At 30.9% G+C, this 26406-nt stretch overlaps 2 protein-coding genes across 2 annotated transcripts; both read right to left on the bottom strand.

Moving 5' to 3' along the window:
* Window positions 1–291: 291 nt before the first annotated feature.
* Window positions 292–9762, bottom strand: Nrg (Neuroglian). Its single transcript, XM_018538805.1, has 11 exons — window positions 9690–9762; window positions 8477–8609; window positions 5840–7255; window positions 5270–5730; window positions 4711–5067; window positions 3317–3575; window positions 2912–3232; window positions 2575–2794; window positions 2165–2321; window positions 1812–2084; window positions 292–525 (listed from the first exon to the last, which is right to left on the bottom strand). The coding sequence occupies exons 1-11, from the start codon at window positions 9742–9744 to the stop codon at window positions 422–424; spliced, it is 3756 nt and encodes a 1251-aa protein (XP_018394307.1). The 5' UTR covers window positions 9745–9762; the 3' UTR covers window positions 292–421.
* A 7737-nt stretch (window positions 9763–17499) lies between these two features.
* On the bottom strand, window positions 17500–22142 carry LOC108773104 (scm-like with four MBT domains protein 1). The gene is made up of 7 exons (XM_018538824.1): window positions 22003–22142; window positions 20782–21194; window positions 20621–20710; window positions 19894–20411; window positions 18853–19703; window positions 17781–18433; window positions 17500–17702 (listed from the first exon to the last, which is right to left on the bottom strand). The coding sequence occupies exons 1-7, from the start codon at window positions 22046–22048 to the stop codon at window positions 17532–17534; spliced, it is 2742 nt and encodes a 913-aa protein (XP_018394326.1). The 5' UTR covers window positions 22049–22142; the 3' UTR covers window positions 17500–17531.
* Window positions 22143–26406: the final 4264 nt, after the last annotated feature.

Here is a 26406-nt window from a genome sequence, read left to right as displayed (position 1 = left end):
ACCTATGATGTTCTTGGGTTTTATAATTAAAATAGAGATATGGTTGATCGTCAACATTTGTGATATATATTGTAAAGTAGATAATTATCATAGAAAAATTAATCTTTCACATACTATTTTTCCATTGTATAGAAGATCTAGTTAAAAAATTTGGAATGTTTATAGTATTTTAACTCCATTAAACTCAAAGTCATAATTAGTGATGATTTACAGTATTTTGAGTAATTGTAAAAGACAATCATGGTTTCCTACAGAAACTATAAAACCCAAAACCCAGAGTCTAATTGGCAGTATAGTGTTGGACATTGCGCCCAGCGCAAGGTGCATAGCAGAGCTGCTGCAATAGTCGAGGATCAGGAGGATCCTTAACCGTAATGAGAAAAAAGTTTTTATGCGGCTTTGATTAAGTTAGTTGCGGATGTTACACATACGTGGCCATAGTACCAGTTGGAATAGGTGGTGTCCCCTCTGGTCTACCTTTAGGTCCGTATTGTCCAATAAAGGATCCATCCTCTGTAAAGCGTCCTAGAACAAACAATAAATTATATTATTTATACAGAAAATATATAAAAGTATGATGACGTTATATTGTATACATACATTTCTTTTTCAATTTTAAAATGAAGTAATGCTATTAACATCAGCGTGTAGTGTTATTAGATGTTATACAAGTACGTTAATTTTCAAATTAATTTGCTAAAACATGGATGCAGCAAATAAAGTGTTAAAAATGAGTATTGGGAAGACTTTGTATGAGAGCGATCTCGATTAATAGTCGATGGAACAGATTTTGACATTTATACATCGATTTTACATAAGACTGATTGGAGAATAGATTGTCAGTCAAAAGAATGTAAAAGATACATAGAAAATTTTGGGAACCTGTATTTCATATTTCAACCGTATCACATTTCAAGAACATATTTATTAAACTTACCTTAAACTAGGGTGGCAAATGCTTGCGAATTTGGTTCCTGCTTACGATGTCGGCCATACTGACCAATGAAAGAACCATCTTCGTTCATGCCCTCTGGTATTGAGTCACAAGCAATAAAGCAAATAAAATAAATAATAAAATATAAGTAACAAATTAAAAATAAAATAGTCTAAAACAAATATATAAATAAATATAACTGATGCAACTGCGGCTGTGAAGTGTATACAAAAGGAAAAGCGGTTATATGATACAAGATTTAAATAATAGTGAAAATACACTCAGCTGTGCTTACATGAAATATGAGATTATTTCATTGTGCTCTCTATATGAAAATATTAAAAATATTATAAAAATATTAAAATGTGATGCATTTGTCTATATTACAACAATTAACAATACGTACCCTATTTTATAAAAGTCAAATTCTTTCCTAAACTTCTTCTCTATTTAACGTTTCTATTCTCAATTAATATATATTATTACCCAATTTTTCCTCTTGCACTGCTTCTTTTACTATTTTTTTACTACGACATAAATTATACGTACATACATACATCTTCTATTTTTCGACTCTACAAATCTGTTCTTTGACTCTAAAAATTAAACGCACATCTTGTGCATGTGTTATTAAAATACGAACCGAGCAATTGAAAATAGAGGGTTTATTCGATCTCGATGATTTAAAACTAGAGGAATTTGACGACAATGTAGAAATGTATGTATGGACGCATAACTCTATTCAGGTATCATATAATATTTGATACTTGAAGAATATGTGTAGCAAATATTTTTAATTATATACCATGTTTATGTATCAAGAAATTTTCCAATACTATAGATATTTTTAATGATTTTAAAATTCTAAATCTATTACCTGTATCACCATCGCCATACTCTGCCATGGAATCGGTATCAGATTCAGGATGTTTACCATCCTGATGAGAAGAAGACGCCAAAGACGTGCGTCCACCAGCCGATTTGGTGTCCAATGGTTGCGAGTATTCGTGGAATCCACCTTCTTCGGGATAATCCCCACGTCCAGCGGCCAATTCTCGCTCGTGTACCGCATACTTTCCGCCTCTATTTCGTTTAATTACGCATACGATTATCAATACTAAAAGGAGGATAGCGATTGCTAGCATCATTCCTGCAAAAATATAACAGCGTTTTTGATGTCAGTCGTAAAAAAAAATGGTCTAAAAATTTTATTAAAAAGAAAAGCATTACCGATGAACCAACCGGCTGTCGCTACATTCTCTTTTGGTTGAATAATGGGCCCTTCACTACTCGTGTGTACCTCTTGATAAACACTCTCGCTCATGTAGTCTCCATCGACAGCGACAATTGACATTACATAGACTTCACCGCTTTGAAGACCGCGAACCTGATTTTTAATAATCATATAATTTTTATAAAAATACTTCCAATTGAACAATGGAGGTACGAAATAACACTCAAGTTGACAACAACACCTGGTTCAGTATATCTTTTTATAAGGATAATATTAATTACATACTAATTTAGGCATGATAGTCTAAGACTTTAATATAAATAAAAGTTTTGATTAATAGAATTAATAAAATGTATGAAGGCTATGTCCAAGAACGTTAAGCATAAAATCATTACTGTATACATACCTCAATACTATTCGACTGGAATTCGGGATCCGTCATTAAAAATATCGTTTCACCTCTCAGTTTATACTTGACAAAGAAATGGCTTCCCGGATTACCATTAAAATTCGGTACCCAAATGATTCGTACGTTTGAATATCCATTCTCCACTGGTATAGTTTCCCATATAAATTGTGGGATGTCAGGTCGTTGAGACGTTCTTGTTTTTTGCTCAATAAAATAGCTACAAAAATATATTAAAACTATGAGTAACATATATAAAACAACATAAAATAATGTTTATAGTTCTACAAATGTTACTAATGTTTAACTTTGTTCTTGTAACTCACGCGACACTTACTCATTGCCTTCACCAACAACAGTTGTGGCACGTATGTGAACGCGGTACATCGTATCGGGCGCTAATGTGGCTAATTTGGCACTCTTAGCTTGTGGATTCGTAACATGTGGCTTTCTCTCAAGTAACGTTCCCAGCTTTGTGCCATTCACAGCCTGATAATAAATTTTATATCCAGTTAAAATACCATTCGGTTCTGCGGGCGGCAGCCATGCTAAATATAGCGCACTGGATCCCATGGGAAATGCTTCTAAACCGAGTACTGTCCCTGGTGTTCCTTCCGGTGTATTAAAATTTAAAGTTTCGCTCGTAGGACCGTTGTATCTGAACAAAACAAACGTTATTTAAAAACAAAATGGTCATAAGAAGTAAAATTTGGATAGAAATATATAATTAAACTGTTGTTACCTGCCGTTGTAAACGAGCATTCTCACGAAATTTTTGCTGTATGGAACAAACTTCTCGATTAATGCTTCCGTTTTATTGCCACCGCGAATATCAATCTCACGCATTCCCTTTTCACCGTCCCTCTCCGTCCACGTTTGAATTTTGTATCCTAGTAATTCGCCTCTTACCGAATCCTCAGGTACCGGACTCCAACGCACATAAGCAGATGTACTAGATATTGGTTTATCGACTGTAAAGTTGCCGGGTGCTTGTAGGGGTACTGAAATAACAATTAAATGTTTTACAAACCGCATAAAATCGTTATGAGATATATTGATATTAATATAAATGATATTAATTAGTCTATTGGCTTGATAGAATAAATCCAAAAAAGTGTAAAAAGCCTATTCGAGTCAAAACACTGGATAGTGATTCAATATGTTCTGATTCGAATAGGCTTTTTACACTCTCTTGTATTAATATTAAAATAATTAATCTTAGCGCATTAAATAAAATAGACCGAGAAGAGTGCTTAAACATAAATGAGAAATCATTTTCGGTCAAAGCGAGTCTTGATACTTAATAACACTTACAATATACAAATATACACAATTTACTTCTCAGATTATGCACCGATTCGGTTTGTCAGATTTTATTTCACCTGAAAAAGACGGTCTCCTACATATGTCATTGTTGCGATTAATATCATCTTATGCTTTGATAATCAAATTGGAAGGACACCCGCACAGAATTCCGCGTTCAAATTTCGGTTAAAATATTTTTCACAATAAGTTATTCACAATTTTCTCATCACATTTTTAAGATACTAGAAGCATTGTTTGTTATAGATAAATTGTTATTAAATCAATTAATTTAATTGTGAAATTATGATTTTAGTTTATAATTATGCTTCAAGTCTGACAAATGAAATCGGTTCACAATCTATAAAACTCATAAATTATATATGTTATACATAAAATTGATAAAGATGAGTAATATTCTTGTGAATAATATTCATTTTTATAAATTTTAATCTCTTTCAGTATGATAAAACATCGGAAATAAATTATGCTATATCCAAGCGTTTTATTAAATGGACCTTGTACTTTTTTTAATGAAAGAATCCCGGACTAATTATATGGAAAATTGAATCTCGATAAAACGAGTTAGTTTTCACGTATAATTACGGGATCTTCTTATACATTAAAAAAATACTTTATACAAAGCCATTCAACAAAACATTCAAACATGGAATTTATTATCGATATAGATTCATCATACTAAAGGAGATCGAAACTTTCTTTGTCAGTATCAAAAAGCCTGTTTTGACTAAAAATGGATTTCTTCTCTCTTATTTATGTATGACTTTAGTATATCGTAATAAAATTAATAGAGTAGTTTTATCAATGAATTACCGTCTTCTCCGGAGTATCCGATAACTTCTTTGGCTGGAACTCTACTTTCTCCTTTCTCATTTATCGCAACAACTTTAATTTTATATCTTTGATAAGTAGGTTGATTTTCTATCACAAGAGTATTTCTTCTCCAATCATGTATATTATTTGTAATCCAATCTTCACCCCGTATATCTCTTCTATAAAATACTTTATACTCAAATTTGGCGCCATTATGCTCTATCTGTGGCATGACTGTCCATGAAATAACCAAATTTTGTGGCGTTAAACCCTTGCCCATGACATTGTCCGGATTTTTATGAGGAAGATCTGGCAAGGTAGTACAAACATCGCTGTGTGATGACGGTAGAGAAGTGCCTGCGTAAAAAACCAATGTCAATATATCAGTTTATAACGTATTTATCCCAAAGAGGAGATGATAATAGCCATTGAATCAGTGAATTGATTAAAAAATCGTGTAATATTTGAATTATATATTATTATATGTAGTGCCGAATTATATATCATTGCAATTTATTTATTTACTTAAAATAACCTTTTAATTCAAAGATTTGCTCACCTATTTTATTCCACGCAAGAACACGGAACGTGTAATTAGCCCAGGGTGACATAGGCACTTCGTATGTCAGATCCGTAGCTGGAACGTTATCGTAAACTATCTCCCAGGTATCCGGTGTAAAGGTAGTATTGTATTGGATCGTGTAGCGTAGAATTGGAGATCTATTATCTCCCATAGGTATCCATTGTACATGGGCCGAGTTAGGCTGACATCTGATACTGATTAATCTCGGCGCATTAGGTACATCTTGAACTATCAATGTCGCTTGCGATTTCGCCTCATCGAGATCAGTGTGGGCGACACATGTGTAGACACCAGAATCCAATTCGGTCGTCTTTGTGATCAACAGAGAATAATCGGAACTTCGTACAAATCTCGGTTCCATCTCAAAGTCTATTGGTTGGCCATTACTCAGCCAGTCTATGGTTAGAGGTAAAGTAGGATCAGTAACAGCATTGCACCTAGAATAAACAGAACAAAAATTATAAGCGATATTTCATAATTATACATAAGATCACATTTTTACTTTTCCTTTTATCAAAATTTCAATATTTCTTTATAAAATTTTACCTAAATGTGGCAGTAGAACCGGCTGCGACCTCATAATCCTCTGGCGTATCCGTTATCCTAGTATGCTCTTTCACCATCAAGGTAGCGGACGCATTCACCTCACCTAATTTATTTTTGGCATAGCACGTGTAAGCACCAGCATCCAGGAATATCACATTCTCAATTTCCAAATCGCCTACATCTAGAATTTTGTAACGACCGCCGGTTAATTCTTGTCCGTTTCTGATCCATTTGACCTCGGGTTTAGGTGCGCCGAAGACGCGGCATGTAATCCGAATGGTCCTGCCATCGACTGAACTTAAATTCATAGGCGGTTGCGTGATATCCGGCGCGAGTGCCAATACATTTATAAATACATCCTTGTAAACGTATCCCAATGAATTGGTAGCGTTGCATCCATAATTTCCCGTATCATTTTTCTCCAACCTCTCAATGATAATGGAATTTGGCGTGACTTTCCTTCTTCTATTTTCCCGTGCTTCAGATATCGGTTTGCCATTGTGGATCCACTTGATTTCGGGAACGGGCACTCCACTAGCTTCGCATTTGATTTCTGCAGTCTCATCCTCCGCAGCATTCACGAACTCCGGCTCAACAGTAAAATACGGTACGGCCATTACTTGTAGATTTATAGAATACGATTGGGCTCGACCCACTCCGTTTGATGCTTCGCAGGTGTATTGCCCCTGGTCCTCAAAATTGACGTGTTTTATAATAAGAGACTTGCCATAATTTCCTTGAATTATTCTATCGCTCGGCTTGATCACTCTACCGTTTTTACTCCAAACCATCTGTGGCAAAGGCGTCCCTCCGAATATACAATAGAGTTCTACCTTTTTGCCGCGTAAAGCAACCTCATTTTTCCTGGTGACATATTGTCTTTCAGGAGGATATTTGTTTTGACCGGTGGATGCGCCTGTAGAAATTACATTTAGCAAAACTTTATTGCCTACTTTGTATTCGTTTCTGAACACAGATGTGGCGGCACAGGCATAATAAAAATCGTCCGAAGCGTCGTCTCTTGTAACATTGCTAAACCAGAGATTACCCTCCGGATCAAGAGTCATCCTCGAATTATTGATTGACTTGATACCACCAGCAATATCCTGAATTAGCCAATAAACATTTGGCTTAGGCCAGCCATCGGGTGGTTGACAGGTAAGTTTAAAAGGAGAACCTTCAGTCGCACTTAACGTGGTCGGGTTTTCATCCTTGAACGAATTTAATTCAGCCTTTCGAACGAACACCGAATTCGACGTAGCTATGCCCCAATCATTTTCAGCAAAGCACTGATATTGTCCTAGGTCTTCATCTCTCGGTCTTGATATAACCAAAGTGCCTCTACCAGGTTGTTGAGAAATGCGATCGTCATACGCTGGCCACTCAAAATTCTTTCCATTTTTAATCCAACGATATCTACATAAAAGTATACAATATCAGAATTTCTTCTAACATGCATCAAATATCATATTTCTAGCACATAATAAAAATAAAAAAGGTAAATCTTACACAGTAACAAGTATATCTATATTTGTACATAAATTGTTGATTAAATTTATCGCTTAACAAATATTAATCATTAATTAACTCATTATTAATTATTAATTAACTCAATATCAATATATAATATAGTATGATAAATTTAATACACAAGTTTTATAATTTGTTTTCTCTAATAATTTTCTCTTATTCCGATGTACTGCGATTATTCGATGTCTGAAGAGGGCTCAATCCAAGAGAAACTTGTAACATTAGATACATATTTTTTAAGTAGTTTTTAAGCTTTTCAATTTTATATATTTTCTGTTAAAGGATTTTTTCTATCAATTATATGTTTTTACGTTTATGTAGCCAAACGTTATATTAATTTGAATTTGATTCTTACATTATCCTTTCTTTCTTTGTTATTTATTTTTATATAAAGAATTCTTTTATCTTTTCATTATTCTCTAAAAATAATTTTTTTTTTTTATAAATAAAAACTATGTATAATATAATTTTTTTTTTCTCTTATAATAAAGATTATCTAAAAAATAATCAATAACATTAAAAAGGGCGAAGTAAGAGTCAAATTACAATTAAAAATCTAAATTATCAGAGAAAATTTAGATTTTTAATTGTAATTTGACTCTTACTTCGCCCTTTTTAATGTTATTGATTATTGTTATATAATATAAAAGAGTCCTTGAATTTTTCAGATTATATAAACTATAATCATTTTTTATTTGTTTATAAAAAGCTGCGCCAACGCCCGTACGGTTAGATAAGTCAGTATTAGTGACGATTATTTCATACATCCTAAAGTTATGAGATCATCCTTGTAATTAAGATCGAGCAGTTGCACCGGCTTCTTCTCTATACTGCACGAGATGAATAAGTTCGACGAAAGTGTAATATGATTTCATGAATGAGATATCCCGAAAGTACGTTTTCCGTTCTTAAGCAACGTCTAATGTCACAATCTCATATTTACATAATAGCTATTTCCTTGATAAATGCTTGTTAAATGTGCCTGAAGGCACTATCTAACAATGCCAACAGATCATACAAAAGGCGACTTAAAGATATATAAATATTTACTCTATACATATAATACAAAACAAAACAAAAATCAAATCTAAGAAATCAGATACGTACGTTGGAGCTGGCTCTCCTTCCGCTTCACATTCGATTAGAAATGGTTTATCATTTTCATTGACACCTTTTTGTGCCACTTGAAACAGCTGCTCGTCCGTTGGTGGCTGTTTAGATATTCGTGGCGGTGATTGAACTAATAAACAAAAAATTTATTAGATGCTGAATAATTGTACCATTAAAATAAAGATAAACTAATAAAAGAGAAATACACAAATGTAATCTAAACAATAAACATTGATAATTTATGTTTAATGTAATGAAACTCGGCTGTGAGAGATGATCTTCATGATTCTTAACTTAATTATAACAAGGGTCAGCCACAGCTTACTATAACTTAATTGAAATAAATACATTAAAGGAAGATATAAGAGAATGAGAACAAATACATAGGAACAAAATCAACGTTCTTTAAAGGATATGTATAGATACATACAAACAAGTACATGAATCTAACGAACCTGAAATCTAATAAAAATATCTACAGTTCATATGGAACTATATTGTGTGTATGTTTATATTGTTGTATTGACACCATGTTGTGTTTATGTTATATTGTTGGAATTGTGTTGCATTGCATATGCAAAATAATGTAAAGTTTATGGTAATAAAATATTCACATACAAATGATTTACATGAATGTTTTCATGAAGTCGCATATGTTTTAACAGCCAAAGGTACTCTATACACAGATGTAATTGCGTGAATGTACAAAAATATTAAGTGTATATTATCTGGAAGTGTAAACAAATAGGGACATGTATATGTGTAAATGTGTAAATACACAAAAACATTGCAGCCCCGTGTAGAAAATTTATTCTGTGGCAAAATGGTATTTGCGTGATGAATGAAAGATCGTTTATAATAGAAAGCACGATTACAAATAAAAACGGTTTCCATAATAGTGTATTTCACCTTCTACATTCCCCGGGACACGTACTATAATTAAAAGTTAAAAATCACAGGTTTAATAGAAAAATTCAATATAATTCGTAGCATAATAGAATAAATCTCTTAAGCCCGGTTGCACCAACACTTTTTCATTTTAAGCGAGACTTAAAACTCTATCTATCTCGTTTTAAAGCCAAAAGGGAGACAGAGACAGAGACAGTTTAAGTTTCGCTTAAAATCGAAATCACATTGGTGCAATCAGGCCTTAACTATATAAATTATCATTTAAAGAGTATTCGCAAGCGATTAAATTGTTTACACTCACCTATGGCTGATGTGCCAAGCACCAGCGTGCAAATAATACACACGGCAAATCTCATTGTCACTTCGTACTTAGAAAGCTAAAACAAAATTTCATTTATCAAAGGTATCTCTCGATAAAAATTACGAAAGAAAATGGCACCTTCAACCAAATCCATATTAACTTAATCGACAATTAATTCAAAATTGCTTACGACAAAATTTCTAACTGTACAATGAAAATGCACTGAAAAAATGTTACGGTTGCCACAGCTAGAAATAATGATAATAATTCTCATCTTAAAACATTTGGTTGTGATAACCGTAAGTGGTGATAACAAAAAAACGGTTACCACGACCAAAACTCGCCTATCAGTACATTTTTTATTTTAAAAACTGTAGTACAATTGTAATAATCGTAAGATGGATATACCTTTACTCTAAATTTCTTGCAGTGAAATTTCACCCTAAGATAGTAAAAATACAATTATTTTTAAAAATCTTTCACTTTTATTGTAAGAAATTTAGAGTGTTAAAGCCATAACCGCTTATATTCGTTACTTTTTAAATTATAATTCTCTGAACCTTTAGACACTTAAAAAAATGAATAAAGTAGTGCAAATTCACTCTATAAGTTAATCGGAGTTTGCTCGAAGATACCCTAAAAATTAGAAAAAGCAGAAATGTATTAATAATTTATTAGCAGCTTTTGTATAATATATATTGCCAGCAAAAACTTTCAAATTGTTTTTCCGAGTTTCTCCTCCTAGTACTGTTACATACGAGATGTAACATCATATTTTAAAGTAGAAGAAAAGAAGAAACTGTCTCATTTTTGTATTGAATACTTTACTAAAGCAAAACGATATGTTTGACGTACATACTTATGCAAAGTTGTGTTTCACATGAACGACAGATACAAACTAAAAAGAATTTATACATGAAATGGATCTTTTTTTTTGTTTAAAAAAAATAAACTTTTCTTAAAATAATAATCAATAACACAGAACAAATATACCCTAACATTAAATAGTAAGATCCATTGTGAAAAAAGATTTTATGATCTCTGGAGTGGACAGCTAGGATCAACATATGTGAACAGACCTTTAGAAATCTTGCCCGTTGAATTACAAAAAGGTTTCAAGATGTTTGTAAAATGATAAATGATCTGGAGACACGGTAGTGTCTCGGTATAATACACATCATAAAGATTTATACAGAAATTTTCCAAAATTTGCAACACAAAATATCACAACAAGAAGAAAGTTCTCGAAAAGAATAAGTTATAAAAGTATTTATTTCTTGTTCCGAGAAGTAATTCTTGAACATATAGGTTAAAAAATGGCCAATTATAGATTAAAAATTTAAAAGGCAGTTTATAATTGACTAGTTCTTCGTCTTTATACGTATCTATGTATGTATCTCAAAAATTAGCGATGAAATCAAATAACAAATACTCTTATAACTAATTTTTGTTATAGTAATTTAATTCTGGAATTTTAAAATATCCTATATGTAAGTACATACGAGTATACACTAACTTTGCCAATAAAATATTAAGAGATAAGTAAGTTAAGGACAATTGATATTTTCACTAGCAAATGTTATTCTATTGTAATTCAGTGAGAAGCATATGTATTATACATAAAGAACACATATAATTCAAAGTGACATTTTAGACCGCTCTATCTTCACAATAGAAACAATAACGCTTTGTTAAAACTTACTGGACACACTGTATGCAATTTTATTATATATATCATATATATTGTATATTACAAACATAACATATGTAATTACATGTATATATAATATATTTATCTTTTTTCGTACCCTCGAATAACCTTTTTCTTTAATTTTATGATAAACATTTATTTTAGCTAATAACCAAAAATAATAACTTGTACTTTAGTATAAATGTGTGTTTCATTTTAATTTAAAAAAATCAAATTATATCAAGTTGCATGTGATTCAATCATTTTTTACAAAATGTAAATTGCAAAGAATTTATTAGATCAACTAGTATGCTTTTATTAGCAGTTTTAACAGATGTATATTAATTTACTAATAATAGTATTTACTAATGATAATAATTCTCAAAATCTCAAATAATTATATACATTTAGTAAATGTATAAACATAATTATTGAATTTCATATTCTTTTACTGCAACATACGCAAAAAAAAAAAATCTTACCGTATTAATTAAAATTCTGGTAGTTTCAATCAAAAAGATAAATAAGACACGAGCCTATTCCTACCAATTAATTTAATTTTAACCTCGATTCGACTTCATTTTTTTCTAATTCTAAGAATAGCACAGAAACACTTAAACAATGAGATCGATATTTCATGTGTCGTACGACGAACTTTAAGTCTGCTGTTGACTGACTGCAAAACGGAGAGATCCGAAAACCTCTCTTTCCAGCAGCCAATCAACAGGCTTGAAATCTTTGTAGACCGACACACGAAATATCAGCCAAGACGTAAACAGTAAGAAAATCAACATGTTGGATCTGATTACTGCTTACGTTACGGTTTCTACCATGATTGGCCAATTCGTTTACACTTAACATTTTACGACTTGAGTTTTTTGTGTGCCCTGGCCCTTAGAAAAAGATAAACAGTTGAACCGAAATTAAAGGTTATCTTTATTCGTAGAAATGGGCACCAGTAAAATATAAATTAATAGAAAACGTGATATTGAGTCAAGGCGGTTCTTCACAGATGAATAGAAAACGTGACATTCAGTCAAAGCGATTCTTCACAGATGAATAGAAAACGTGACATTCAGTCAAAGCGATTCTTCACAGATAATATTTTTTATAAATCAATACATCTCTCAGTTCGAGCAAACTGTGCACCCATTTTTCAATTCTGAAACACAGTCCTAGATCGAAGCTAAAATGATAATATCACGAACTAAATTGACGCGCAATTTAATACTATTGATGCTAATAGGCATTTTTTAAACTCTGTAAATAATTGACTGCAAGAAATATCGTTTCAATCGGGATTCGAACGGAAATTGTGTATAAGTTTGTATTAAAAAAATATGCCAAAATCTGCCTTAACCAAATATGGCGTTTTATAATCAATTGTATTTTAATTTCATCATTTAATTTTCACTTGCAGCTAGTCTTTAATATATGTGATGATTTTCTGATCCTTTACTACAAATGATAAATCATTTGTGTCTCAAATTAATTTTCACTCTTTAATAAATATTATATATTGTACAAAAAAATTATCAAGTAAATCTTATATATATTTTAACATCATCATTTAGAAAGTGTTTATAAGATTGTATATTAAAAAAAATAAAAATTGTAACTAATTATATTTATTATTTTACTTGACATTAATTCCTAGTTTTTTGAAGAAAATAAATGTACAGTACACAAATGTGTAGTACTTATTATTGTTTTTTTTTTTTCGTCAAACACAGTTAAATTTAACACTTTATATATATTATGTATACAAGTGCGCGCGCGAAAAAATTAAAATTAAACGCTCTAATCAACACATAATCAGAAATTCAATTACTGGAATTACTAAAATTTTCATGCACATAATCAGAATTCGTTTTGTTTATACTTCTTGTCGATACAATCTCAACACACTATTTCAATGTACGTATAATACACATCGTATTGTTTAATTAAGAAAATTGTTTCAGAAAAACACACTTTTGAAAGATTTTAAATGAAAACTAAAAACCCTTCAATGTTTCAGCATGTAACAGCACTCGGATCTTCCAATTTCATTAAAAAAAAAAAAAAAAAAAAAAAAATCAATAAATAGAAAAATTCGCCGTATCCGGTACGATGATAACGAACGAGAGCCGGTCTGATTTTCTTCAATTAATCATACATTAGTCCGCGGTCATGTACCCCGTGGCGCTTTTGCCAATGCGGTAAACACAAAATTGCACGCACACGAGTAAACACACACGGGCACGCGCGTGCGCTTGGAACCCTCAGAGCGCGATCAGCCGCAAGATCGAAGTTGACCCAATTATCCAAAATTTTCAAATTCGCCGGGATGTTGTGGGACGGTGGTTGCCAATGGTGACGCGAAAAAAGAAAAAAAAAAAAAAAATGGGCGTGCACCCGGCGCCGATGAATATACGAGAAGAATGGCAACACGAGACTCGGCCGTTAAAGAGGCAGCGTATTTTCTCACGTAGTGCCGATGATTCGTCCAACGGGTACAGAGTTTCACTGATACATCCGTGGAACCACTCGGACGTGTCGCCAGGAAGATCCAAGGAAGATTCAGACCCTCGCAGGCCGATCGGAACGCGTCATTGCGTTCGACGTCTTGCCGCGATGATCTCACTCGTCGTCCTTCGTCGAGTCCCGCGAAGCGGAAACACGATCGGAATTAATTGAAATCAACTGTCCCCGCGAGGCAAAACGGGCGCGTCTCGTTCCGGCCGTCAAGCGAGCGACCCGTTTCCACGGCGTACAAATTTTATACCCACTGCAGCAGAGAGCGTGACGCGGTGCGACGCGCGCGAACGACGGGAAACACAAATGGGAAACGGGAACGAACGGCAGGGCGAAAAGCGGGGCACACCCGCGAGAACGCATTGATCGCCCGGACGTCGCCGTCGCGACGTATCGGCTGCGTCGCGGTTTCACCGTAGACTTACCGATCCTTGGACATTCGGTGGCGCAGTCACGGTGCCAAAATCTCGTCGCTATCACCAGGGCATCGTCGAAGGAACAACAGAAACCACCGACTCGAATACGTAACCCGCCGTACGGTACCGCACTACTCAGCGTATTGTGCGTGTAAACGTCTTAACTTGTGTGCGTGTGTGTGCGCTATGTGCGCTCTACACGGGTCGCGCCGCGCTCGGTGTCTCTGGGTTTCTCACACTGGCCTAGGAAGACTAGATATATATATATGTATACATAGTGAGAAGTGGAGGAACACCGTTACTTTGTCGGTAACGTTATCTGCTATACCGAGAGATACTTTAACTTTGTTATCGGCGAAATATTTATTATAAAAATTTAAATTTCAAGAATAATTATATCGATAATATTTGTATGAATTGACACTTCACCGATACTAGAATATGTTTACAATTTAAAAAAAATTATATATATATTTTATTATTAATAACATACATAGTTAATTAATTTTGTAATTTAAATGTCTTTTATATATATATAATTGGAAAATATATATTTTTGTGTTAAAAATTTAACACATTTTATTATATATTATTCTAAACGGTTCATTCAAATTTCTGTGATAATTTTTAACACAAATACAAAATGTTTTTTACTGCGTAGTTGTAGTTTTATAATCATGATAAATAAAATTTAATAGCGGCATTATAATTAAAAAGTCTTTTAACATGGTAAAATATATAATGTATAAAAAAAATATATGTATCTTGATTCAGTTAAAAATAAAAAAGTTATATAATACATTTTTCTTTTAATTTTATATATTCATGTTTGCCTTATCTTGAAATATATGTTATTTCATTTCATCTTTATCATAACACCATATATAATTGCATGTTTTTTTAAAAAATAAAATGTAATATGAACAGAACGATAGACTAAGAACAAAGGAGTTATATAAAAACATACTAAATTTAATATACATAAAATAAACTACTTTATCTTTGTTTTCCTCAATAATTAATCTTCCTTCGTCTCTTGTTGGAAACATGACATTTCTGCATTCTACTATTATACTATTATAAAAAAATCTATAATTTTTAACGTTAGTTTCGAACGATCATATTAGCAAAGATATTCAGTGATCTGCCATTGCTTTCTGAGAAATGATCAAATAAAATCTGACAAGTATTCTTGATAGATTTGAATCCGGATCTTTAGCCATAGAGAGTAGCCATGCAACTCTCTACTCTACGATAGTCAATAAAATATAACAAAATTAACATTTAAATATCTTTTAGCTCTAAGATTATAATAAATAAAATTTAATATAATTTTCTTTTCTAATGTGATGAAAAAATATATAATTGATATATGAATAAAAGAAAACTGGATTCAATAAAAAATCAAATCTAAAAGTTATATGTATATATGTGTACCTCTCGAAATATACATCATCTTAGTCTATTATAATTTTAAAATTTCTATGTAGATACATATTTATAAAAATATTTTTTTTAATAAAACATAATATTTGAATACCTTTTAAGGTATTTAAATACTTACTACTTTAGAAGTAGCTCTTCTAAAATGAACAAAATTTAGCATTGTAATTTCACCTGCAAACTAGTAAAATATAAAATACAATTTATGTAGAAATAAAAAAATATTTGGATTTAATGAAAACTATAAAAATCTAGAAGTTGTATATTCGTAAAAATAAAAATACAGGATTATTCTTTTACACATTTCTTGCTTTATTATGTTTCGAAACAAAAAAGTACATGCATATATATTTTATACTATTTTATACAAACTGATCAATTTGATCACAATCCTTGTACTTTTCATTAATCTTCCGAACTGGAAAAAAATCAACTTTGTATAATTCTGACTAAAATATAAATGAACACACATGAATGTAAAATGCCATATTCATGTCAAGGCAGTTCTTCGTACTTTTCGTGAATTTATACAATTTCCAGTTCAAGCAAACACACTGTGCGCCAATTAGTTTTAACAGATCGGAAAAAACCGAATTTTTACAATTTTTCCGCGGAATTTTTCAGTTTTTTTCCCATGAGTAAAAAAATTGATTGGAAAAATTCACGCGTATTCGTAAAATCTACCGTATTTGTTTCTTGGTTCTTTCTATAAAGAAAATAACTACCTATAGGATATAGCCGACAGCGGAATAATTTGGAAGTTAACAGAAATTTTTTAATTGTATTGGAGATTGAGATCGCATAGTGTATTTTGTTAAATATGTAAAATATACACAAAACATAGGCTGTGTTCAGCAAAAAATAAACTTTGTAAAATTCTTGAACATGATTAGTTTATACATTTAAATCCAATAAGGAACTAAGAGCAAGACCAATCATATTTAAAAAATGTATAACAGTTGGAAAATTGCTTTCTCTGCTAAATGCAGCTATATAATATTGCATCAATAATGTTCTGTATATATTTGATTGAATATGCTACCTCAATCTTTTACAAAATTTCAAAATTTCTGTTAATTTATACAAATTAACTTACTGTATTTTATTTAATTGAAGTTAAATAAAGTTAATATGCTATACCCTACATGCACACACACACACACACACACATACACACATACACACACACATACACAGACAGCATAAAAATTTAAAAGATGTAAATATATTTAAGTACAAAGGAAACTATAAAAATAGAACTAAAAATTTTAATAAAAATAAGATTATGTAATTTCCTGGACCACATTAATTTGACGACAAAAATTAAGTATGTCATTTAGATAGCAAAATAACAGCAATTTTTTCAAAAAATCAATTTTTTGGAAAAAAAAATCAAAATTTTTCCGGTTTTTTCCAGCAATGTGAAAGTAATTTTTTTTTTTAATTGCTTTTATAAACTTAATAATATAGCGCTGATTATTTATTGGTCTTGAAATCACAATCCTAACTTGAAGCTGTAGTAATATCACGAATTAAGAGGCAATTTAATATTATTGATGCAAATATACATCTTAGAAAGTTGTTAATAATAAATAAATATGAAACAGTAATAAATATCAACGCAACCTAAGAGATATAAAAAAACTTATTAATTAAGAATCCTAATTGAATTCTATTTAAATCTATGAATTCAGTCGATCCTAACACATATAGCTATATATGTATTGTGATATATATTGTGAATGAAGGAAGGTTTTATTGGTTATACCAAATCAATTAAACAATTTGGTATTGTTCGGGTCCTACTTCGTGAATATGACGTAGGAAAAATGTAACTTTGACTTGTTCAACGTGTCGGCATATCTTCATGGCTAAACTTGTTCGTAATTTCATGTGCTGAGTAAGGGAAGGAAGATTCAGCAATAAGAACGCAAGACCATCAATTTCCTAATAAACAGAGAGATATTAGTTTTAATTATAATCGTATAATTAAAATTTTAATTTTCAAAATTAAGACATACTCACTTCTTCCTTGATGCGATATGCAATATCCTTGCAATCATTTGTTTTTCTGAGATATCGGAACACATCGTCTACACTCCAATATAACGGATTTGAATCGAGTTTCCGAGTTTTCGGTCGTCGTTGGGTCTTTTGCATTCTCACGTATTCGGCATCTGTTTCTGAACCATCAGATTCTATGCTTGTGTCCCATTCTCTTTTAATTCCTCTAGTGATTCCTGTATTTTGACTAAATCTTGTGGAATGTTGGTTCAAATTTAAATTTGGAGGACTGGGCAGTTCTCGATTCTTGGATTTTCCATCATTAAATGAACTACCAGAATCCTCTGAAACATTACTGGAAGCCATATCAGTTTTAACGTCATCTGATTTGTCGGATTTTTCTAAACCTTTTTGTATCATGATATCTATTTCTGAGAGCGGTTGTCTTCCGTCGAATTCTTCTTCAATGAGGTTCTCAGAGATGTGCTTTGCCAAATCTAACGATATATATGGCAATTCATCTTCGTGATCATATTCTTCATTAATCTCCTTATGTTTTTGTGCCCATCTACCACGTCGCCTTTTACGTTTTTTACCCCAAGGTTTCGGTTTTTGCACCATAATACTCGTATATCCTTTCGGTTTTCCTCTTTTTCCAGTTCCGATCGATGCCGCTGAAAATCGAAAATATTAATAGTAAATGTGTATGTGTGTGTATGTGTGGATTTTATATATTAATTACATACATATGTTGCACACATATGCACTTTAAAATATTATCAAATCTTATTTGGACCGTGAGAGTTTCAAACTAAATACTGATGAGAATAAGCCATTTACGATCAAGCTGGATGCTTCTGATATAATTTCGTGTGAATTTATATACTACGTATGTAGATCCTTAAATGCGTGCCGAAATTTTTTCAGACTTACAATGCAAACTAATAACCTACCGCAGTATTATCACGAGTTAAATTGACTAACAATCTAACAATTTTTGATGCTCATTGCATCTTGGATTTTAATAATATGTTGAATGACGTTAAAATCTATGAATGACATATTAAAAATCTGAAAATATTCAGTTACTTACTATATTTTGTTTTGGATGTTTTATAACATTCATCTGGACATTCATTTTCTGTTATATGCAATGGACCAAATAAATTTGGGCATACCATTAATTTTTTACAAGTATTTCTGCAAAAATCTGCTACCATGTCACCGGATGTAACAATAGCCACACTCGCACGATATGTATTATTTTTATGCTTTGCCTTTAAGACTTCTAAATGGTAACCAGGATCTGGCTTGGTATCACATTGCAAAACTTTTAAGATTCTAGCACTCCTATAGCCAACGGATACTATCATTGATAAAACTTCCCGCATGACTAGTATAACAGGTCCAGGTCCCACTGATTTTGGAAGAGTCGCTAATTTACCCTTTGATATCATGGGACCTGTGAAACATCGATAATTAAAATATATCTTTGGACACCAAAGAGAAGAACGTGGTTCAGATATTGGTATGTCCAAGATATTGATTTTCTTCTTTTCATTTGCAGACGTTTCTAATTTTTTACAGATTTCTATATAGTCATGTGGTGGTTTTAACGAATAGTGATTAGATTCGCACCATCCGACAGGAAATATATGCAAGGAATGTATGTCGACTATGTGATCTGGTCGAAAGTACTTGTCGTTATCTAATTTTATCCATAACAGATTGTCAATGATTTTATTAATATGGGCTGCGCATATTATATGTTCATGTTCTGGATCAATAGCTTCCAATCTCATGCCACATTCAAAGCCTGCTTCAATAGCACTCGCACGTTCGCTAAATAATTTTTCAGACGCTGCGCTAGCATCAAGTGCTTCCAAATATTCATTCCAATCAAAATCTCCAGTCTTTGAAGTCCAACCTTGTGGATGGGTAATCCTGCAATATTTAGATTAAAATTTCAATAGAAAAAATAATATCAAGCTCAAAAGAATTATGTATTATACAATATTAAAAAAAATATATTGTTTATGTGATTGTAACAGTATATATACATATATTTAAAGAATTTTAATAAATTTTATTTCAAGATTGACATATATTCATTGCATTTAAATTTAATACTTACATAATATCATTTTTTCGCGCCCATCCAACTGGAAATATATATGGATGGTCTGCAGTGCACAACCATGTATTATTTTCTGACGATGAATTGTTAGAGACAAGCGTATTATTTAATTTATTTAAACATTCAGAATATATATCAATATTCACAAGAAAATATATATCATCAAATACTTTCGTTACAGTAGCAGGACAAATTTTTATTCGATCTACTGGATGCAAAGCTTCCAGTTTCATTCCAACTTCAAAACTATGCTTTGAATGGTCTATGTTATTATTAAATAATTCTCCAACTAGATCATAATTTTTTGGTTCAGATTCTAATAACTCCTTCCATTCTTCATATGTATGCATGTCAACTATCGAACTAGGTGGTTCCACAAACCAAGTAGCATCTGATTCAGATGTAAATCCATATGGATGTAAACGTTCAGACGTAGAGAATATCCAGAAGTCTTTACGAGTAGGTTCTGGAGTATCATATCTCAATAAAAGACGTCCTCCAACGTTTTCAATAATCTAGAAAAAGAAAGATACATTAAATATTTTCAAGACAATCACGTATAAGTGTTCTTAATTATTAGAGCAAAGAGAAGTATACACTTTGTTGTTTCTTATTGTACAATAATTACAAGAGTTATACTATGTATATTTAAACTGTTCTATACAAGTTTTAAATAAGATATTTTTTTCTTTATAAATTTCTAATTCTATAACTTTGTTCTTACCGTAGCTACCCATAACTTGTATGGATGCAGCACGTCACTTATTTCAACTTTCATACCCTGTTTTATCCTATCTGTCATACTTAAGCCGTCCTATAAAGAAAATTAATAATATATTGAAGTATTAATTACAGTGCAAAATTCTAGAAATATTGATATCTCACCCCTGTCAACATCTCAGGTGGGAGTGTATGTGCAGTCATCATAAATTCATGTAATTTATCCACACAATCTGGTGACCTCTTAAGTATAGCATCAGGTGGTTTTAATTTTTTATTATTTTTTACACTCCAACCAAGTTCATGACCAGCCTCTTTTGTAAGATTAAACCAAAATTCTAAAGATCTATCGTCACCACCAAAGTAACGCAATCGCAATAAGGGTCCACAAGCCATAACGATAGAAGCTATCCAATATGACTGTTCTTCCTCAGCATTATTTTTTTGTACTGGTACCTCTAGTGACATGCCCACTTCAATACTGCTTTGCAATGTCAGCTCCACATGAGGGAACATAATCTGTGGAACTTCCATGCTCTTTGTAGCATCAAGATAGTCTTGCCAAACAAATCCATATTCTAAAATATAAAATTTTACATAAAATAAATATTATTATCTGAATTTACAATAATATATATAACAAATTATAATTTTTTTTTATCTTGACAAAATATCACTATGGCAAAACTTTATATTGTATTTAATATAAATTAATTAATTAATATATTTTACAAAAAAACACTGTTTATTAAACAACAATGTACATAAAAAATATAATAATATAGTAAAATTACATTTTTCAAGAATGTTTTAATTTAAAAAATTTTTTTTTTTTAAATAACATTAATTACTCATTTCTATAAAATTCATATTATAATAACTATAAATTATCATAAACAAAAATATACAATTTTGCAAATTGATAATTTTTTTTTACTCTGACGCTTTTAACAGCTATTATCGACGCGCAAAACGCCATTTTCTGATTTGTTAATTGAGAACAGATAGAGAATTGAATTACATTTGGAACGATAGAAAAACACATGAGACTAAGCGAAAACAGTGCAACACGTACTCTTTAACAGTTAATTATCATAATACGTGAATTTTCCCCGTGCACGATGCACGTAATTCACTTCCTCAAAGTTTCATTCAAAAACGCGTTCAACTACCATGTTGTCTATTATGTCTATATAATCCACATCTACCTTTATTGGAAAGCAATAACATTAAAGAGATATGTAAAAGAAAAAAAAGACGCGCGCGGAAACTTGATAATCGCATGCAATTCTGACGCCAGGAAAAGCCATAAATTTCACGTGTGAGGAAAATTTCATGCGTACGCGAAATTTAAAACGAACGAGTATATAGTTACGAAATTTTTACCTCCATCCTGCGGTTTTTCTTGCACTTGATTCTCATACGTCTCCATATTTTATTTACACCGCTGAGCACGTGAGCAAAATATATGGCAAAATCATTGATGAATCTTCAGTGAAGGATCGGCGTTTTGCGTGCGAAATTAATGTAGCAAACCCTAGTTAAGAAGAACACCTACAATTCACCGTGCGCGAATGAGTGAAGGGCAGTGATCCTAAATTGTAGAATTTTTCTACGCATGCTCACTTCTGAGCGGCGCAGTGCAGTAGCGTACGCATCCTGCCGAAATGCCTGGGTAGTAATCGGGATTCTACCGTTCCACGTCCACGAACGATGATAGAATCTGATTCGTTATTCAAGAAAAAGTCACTAGACGCATTGTTTATTATACACAGTCATCTCGGATGAAAATCCTTGGACATAAATCTCAGACGAACTAAATGTATTATGCCCAATTTTTTTCTGCCAGGCCTCAAAAGTATTCACGTATTATGATTCATTAGTGTCAACGATGTTCCATAAATCAATCTTGTTTGTTAATTGTATGATTAATATGACAAAGAAATTTAATTTATTAATTTTTATTTATTTGCACGCTTTTCATAATTCTTTAATTTTCGAAAAATTGATATTATATTTTTTAATATTTGCAATAAGATTTTAAAAATCAAAAAATAAATACAAATTATAGCATTCTTTAAATATTATTACAACATTATTACAAGCAAAATATAATAAGCATAAAAATAATATAAATAATTATGTTTATTTACTTTTATCTTCGAAAGTAGAAATAATAAGCTTTGAACGTTGAAATTTAAACGGTTAATTGTTTTAGCGATTAAAGAATTGTTGATATTAATAGACTAATTTCACACATTCGATTACAACATTTATTTACTACGCTGACGTAGATTATGAGTAAACAAAATTTAAGGTTGGGGGTAAAAAGCGACAGAAGCGTAAAAAAACTTCTGTAAGGCAAAAACCTGAGAGAACAAAACGTAAAAGAAAAATAAACGCCTCTAAATATCGTCTTTTAGAAACTACGTTTTTATTTTCGCTAATCTTATATTTAAATGAGATATCACATTTAACCTTAATTGATCTTGAATGATCATTGTTCACGATGTTAGAAAGTGTTCAGATATCTGGAGAAAAATTAACTAATCATATTGATCAAACATTGTTGCCGAATTGTTCGAATATGATTTGTTAATTCTTTCTTTATCCTCGAAACGATTTCTGGCATTATCGATACAATAAATGTTTCATGTTCAATGAAATAATCGTGAGTTACGTGAGAATAATGGTAGCAGAGATCATAAATTTATTCTATAGGATAAAAATATTAAAAAATCTAATTTTTAATAAAAAAAAATTTCATTTTCACTTTAAAAAAAGTTTCCGTCTTGGAAAAAGTTGTTGTTTATGATTATATATTACTTAGAAAAATCCGAGAACAGATAAAAACGTTTAAAAGTTTCTGACAAAACTAATCGTCACTATAATGGTTGTTTCTACAAATATTTGTGTCTTATACTGAAAGCACTTTAAGGTGCTTTCTATTTAATGACGATAGGTACCTACAATAAATCAATACAATAAGTGTTCTATCTTGGAGTGTTTTCCATTGACACAAGTTGATACATAAGAATTGTTTTGTTTTTATTACTCGTGAAAAGTAAAAAAAGTTAGAATGGCATTTGTGTCAACTTACGATTACTAATGCTTGTTTTCACCAATATATGTAAATTAATTTGATTTTCTTACTCTTCATTTTTTTTAATTTTTAGAACTGGAAAACTTTTGTGTGTGTGCGTCAAGAAAAATAGAATAATGTTTGTGAACGGAAAGTTATTTGAAATATATTTTTGTTGATTTTACTGACTGTATCGAATATATGTATAGAGATCGGAATCTTTAATAAAAAAAGGAAGAAGAAAGAAATGATTGTACATCTCAAAATCGTACTTACAGCTTAAATCGTTGTACGATCTTATACAAACATATATAAAGCATATTTAAAATCTTATTAAATTTTACTTACAAAATGTGACTTAAAATCTTATATAATAAAATATAATTATGCTCAATAAATAAAAAAATTAATGTCAGCAAACTGCCAGCAAAAATCAAGCAAAATCTGTCATTTTAAACAATTTTTTAATGAAATATATTGTTTAAAGAGTCTTAAAATGACAAATTCTGCTCATTTTCTATCAATTTATTATCATATTCCGTAACAAATTCTATTGGCATTATTTCTGCTGGCATTCTGCCGATAAAATTCGTATATTATAGACACTTTAGAAAATCTATTTTCGACAGATTTAGCTATATCTGTTTAAATATCGCCCTAGATTTGTTAAGATGCAAAAAACTCAATATTTATTAAAGAAAAGATTGTGTTTAAATTATAAATACAAATCTATTATACGAATAGATATATGAATAAAATCAAAAGACAAATACAGATTTTTATTAAATTATATTATATTATATAATAAGAGTCAATTAAACAATAATAAAAATAATATAAAAAATACATAATAATAATAATAATATAAAACCGTTGTTTTATAAATAATTTATATAATATTTTAAGAAAAAGTGCTTATTTTAGTATTAAGTTATTTTAATATAATAACTTATTTTTATAGAAAAAATATTATACACATTTTTTTTCAAAAATCTAAAAAAAACTGTCCTACTTAATTTGTAAAAAGTTGATTAAATAGGTCATTTTAACAAGTCATGCAATCGATTATACTATATATACTATATATGCGTAAAAATAGTGGGGATGCGCATGCGTTGGAAAATCTTATAATCTGCTGGGATGACTAATTACTAAATCTGTGGGATAAATTATTGATATTTGTTAGTGATAAAACGGTCGCTATGTTGCTATGCAAAGACTCAAATTCTATTTTCGATTATGTCATATATGACATATTATAAATAATTTTAGAAGGAAAAATATTATTAGCAAAATATAGACGCAAGTATTAAGAAATGTAAATAAACCAAACTGCATGCGTTCCTAACAGAATGAAAAAGTACAATAATATAAATAATAATAATCTCAAATATCAAATCTAATTATAAATCGTGAACTTATTAATAGTATGAACAGACGCGATAGAAAAAAGAAAGAATAATTGTTAACAAATTCGGATGTAGGGTGCAAATTATTACGCCCCTGATGCATAATAAAGACTTGCCATGTATATGTACAAAATACAAAAGCACATGCGGTTCATTCGTATCACCTACACCTTCTGCACTCAATTCGTCACCTTTTCTCTCTCTCTCTCTCTAACATCCAAAAATTAACATTCATCTTCTTTTAAATGCAAAAAATAATATGAAGTGCAAATGTAATATACAGATCTTTATCTTAACTGAGCAAATACATAATATTTCATAATTATTTTGAAAAAGATATGTTGCATATTTAATCAATAAAATGCTTGTATATGTTTATGCTTTTGTATTTAAATCATTTTGTGTGGTAAGGATTTTTATGATATAAACATGCATTTATAACAAAAACTGCCTTTAAACTTCAACCATTTTTTTAAACAAAAAAAATCGTTCATTTCTTTCATGATGCAGCTTCAGATTGTATTATATCCTATTAACAATTGAAAAAAAATAGGATGCTTGCACCTCAAAAAACGTTGCTTAAAGAAAGTTCTTGTCGTACAGTTTCTTTACCAAAAATATCGGTTTCGCAGAGATTTCCGTAGAAAAACCGTAGAAAAAACTTTGAGACAGAGTCTATAATATACGCGTATTATTGACACATATGTATATGTACATTCAGGATGTCCACGCGTTGTTACTTTTCCTTTTCAATCAATAAGTGATTCGACACATACACTGGGCAAGGTACTATTAAAGAAAGTCTATTTAAAGCTGACTCGAGACTAACAAGGATAATCATAAACGAATATTTACGGCGAACAAAAGCGAGCGTATAAAAATGAGTCTAGACACCGATAAGGTACTATTAAAGACGGCCAGTCCCGGGTACATTTTCATGATCAAGTGAACTCGAGGATAATTGAAGAGTACAGACATTACCGACCATTTCAACCGTTCAATATTTGCAAGTCGACATCAGAGATATAATCAATAATAGAGTGTTAAATTTATTATTTACAATTATTATATAGACATTTTATATTTATGATTCAATAATATATCGTACGTGTTGCTGCAAAACTATTTTTTCCATAATAATCATAATTACGAATAATGCATAAATTAAATAAAAATGAAATATTATCTTGCGGCATAAAATATATCTAATAGGCAAAATGTTAGTAAAAAAAAATATGCGAGAACAATTTGTCAGCAAATTGAGTAAAGAATTGCACAACATATATATATATATATATA

Source organism: Cyphomyrmex costatus, unplaced genomic scaffold (assembly GCF_001594065.2).
Source record: "Cyphomyrmex costatus isolate MS0001 unplaced genomic scaffold, Ccosl1.0 scaffold199, whole genome shotgun sequence".
NCBI classification, from domain to species: Eukaryota; Metazoa; Arthropoda; class Insecta; order Hymenoptera; family Formicidae; genus Cyphomyrmex; species Cyphomyrmex costatus.
The sequence above is the reverse complement of the archived record's forward strand: the minus strand, read 5'-3'. Positions and strand labels throughout refer to the sequence as shown.

What these genes read in the sequence shown, in the direction of transcription:
- Nrg (XM_018538805.1), bottom strand. Translation starts at nt 9,744, where the DNA reads ATGAGATTTGCCGTGTGTATTATTTGCACGCTGGTGCTTGGCACATCA. An exon ending in GCTTGGCACATCAGCCATAG is followed by an intron (nt 8,610 to 9,689) that starts GTGAGTGTAAAC and finishes TTTGTTTATTAG; the next exon opens with TTCAATCACCGCCACGAATA. An exon ending in GGTTCTACTGCCACATTTAG is followed by an intron (nt 5,731 to 5,839) that starts GTAAAATTTTAT and finishes TGTTTATTCTAG; the next exon opens with GTGCAATGCTGTTACTGATC.
- LOC108773104 (XM_018538824.1), bottom strand. Translation starts at nt 22,048, where the DNA reads ATGGAGACGTATGAGAATCAAGTGCAAGAAAAACCGCAGGATGGAG. An exon ending in CACCTGAGATGTTGACAGGG is followed by an intron (nt 20,711 to 20,781) that starts GTGAGATATCAA and finishes TTTTCTTTATAG; the next exon opens with GACGGCTTAAGTATGACAGA. An exon ending in GCGCGAAAAAATGATATTAT is followed by an intron (nt 19,704 to 19,893) that starts GTAAGTATTAAA and finishes TAAATATTGCAG; the next exon opens with GATTACCCATCCACAAGGTT.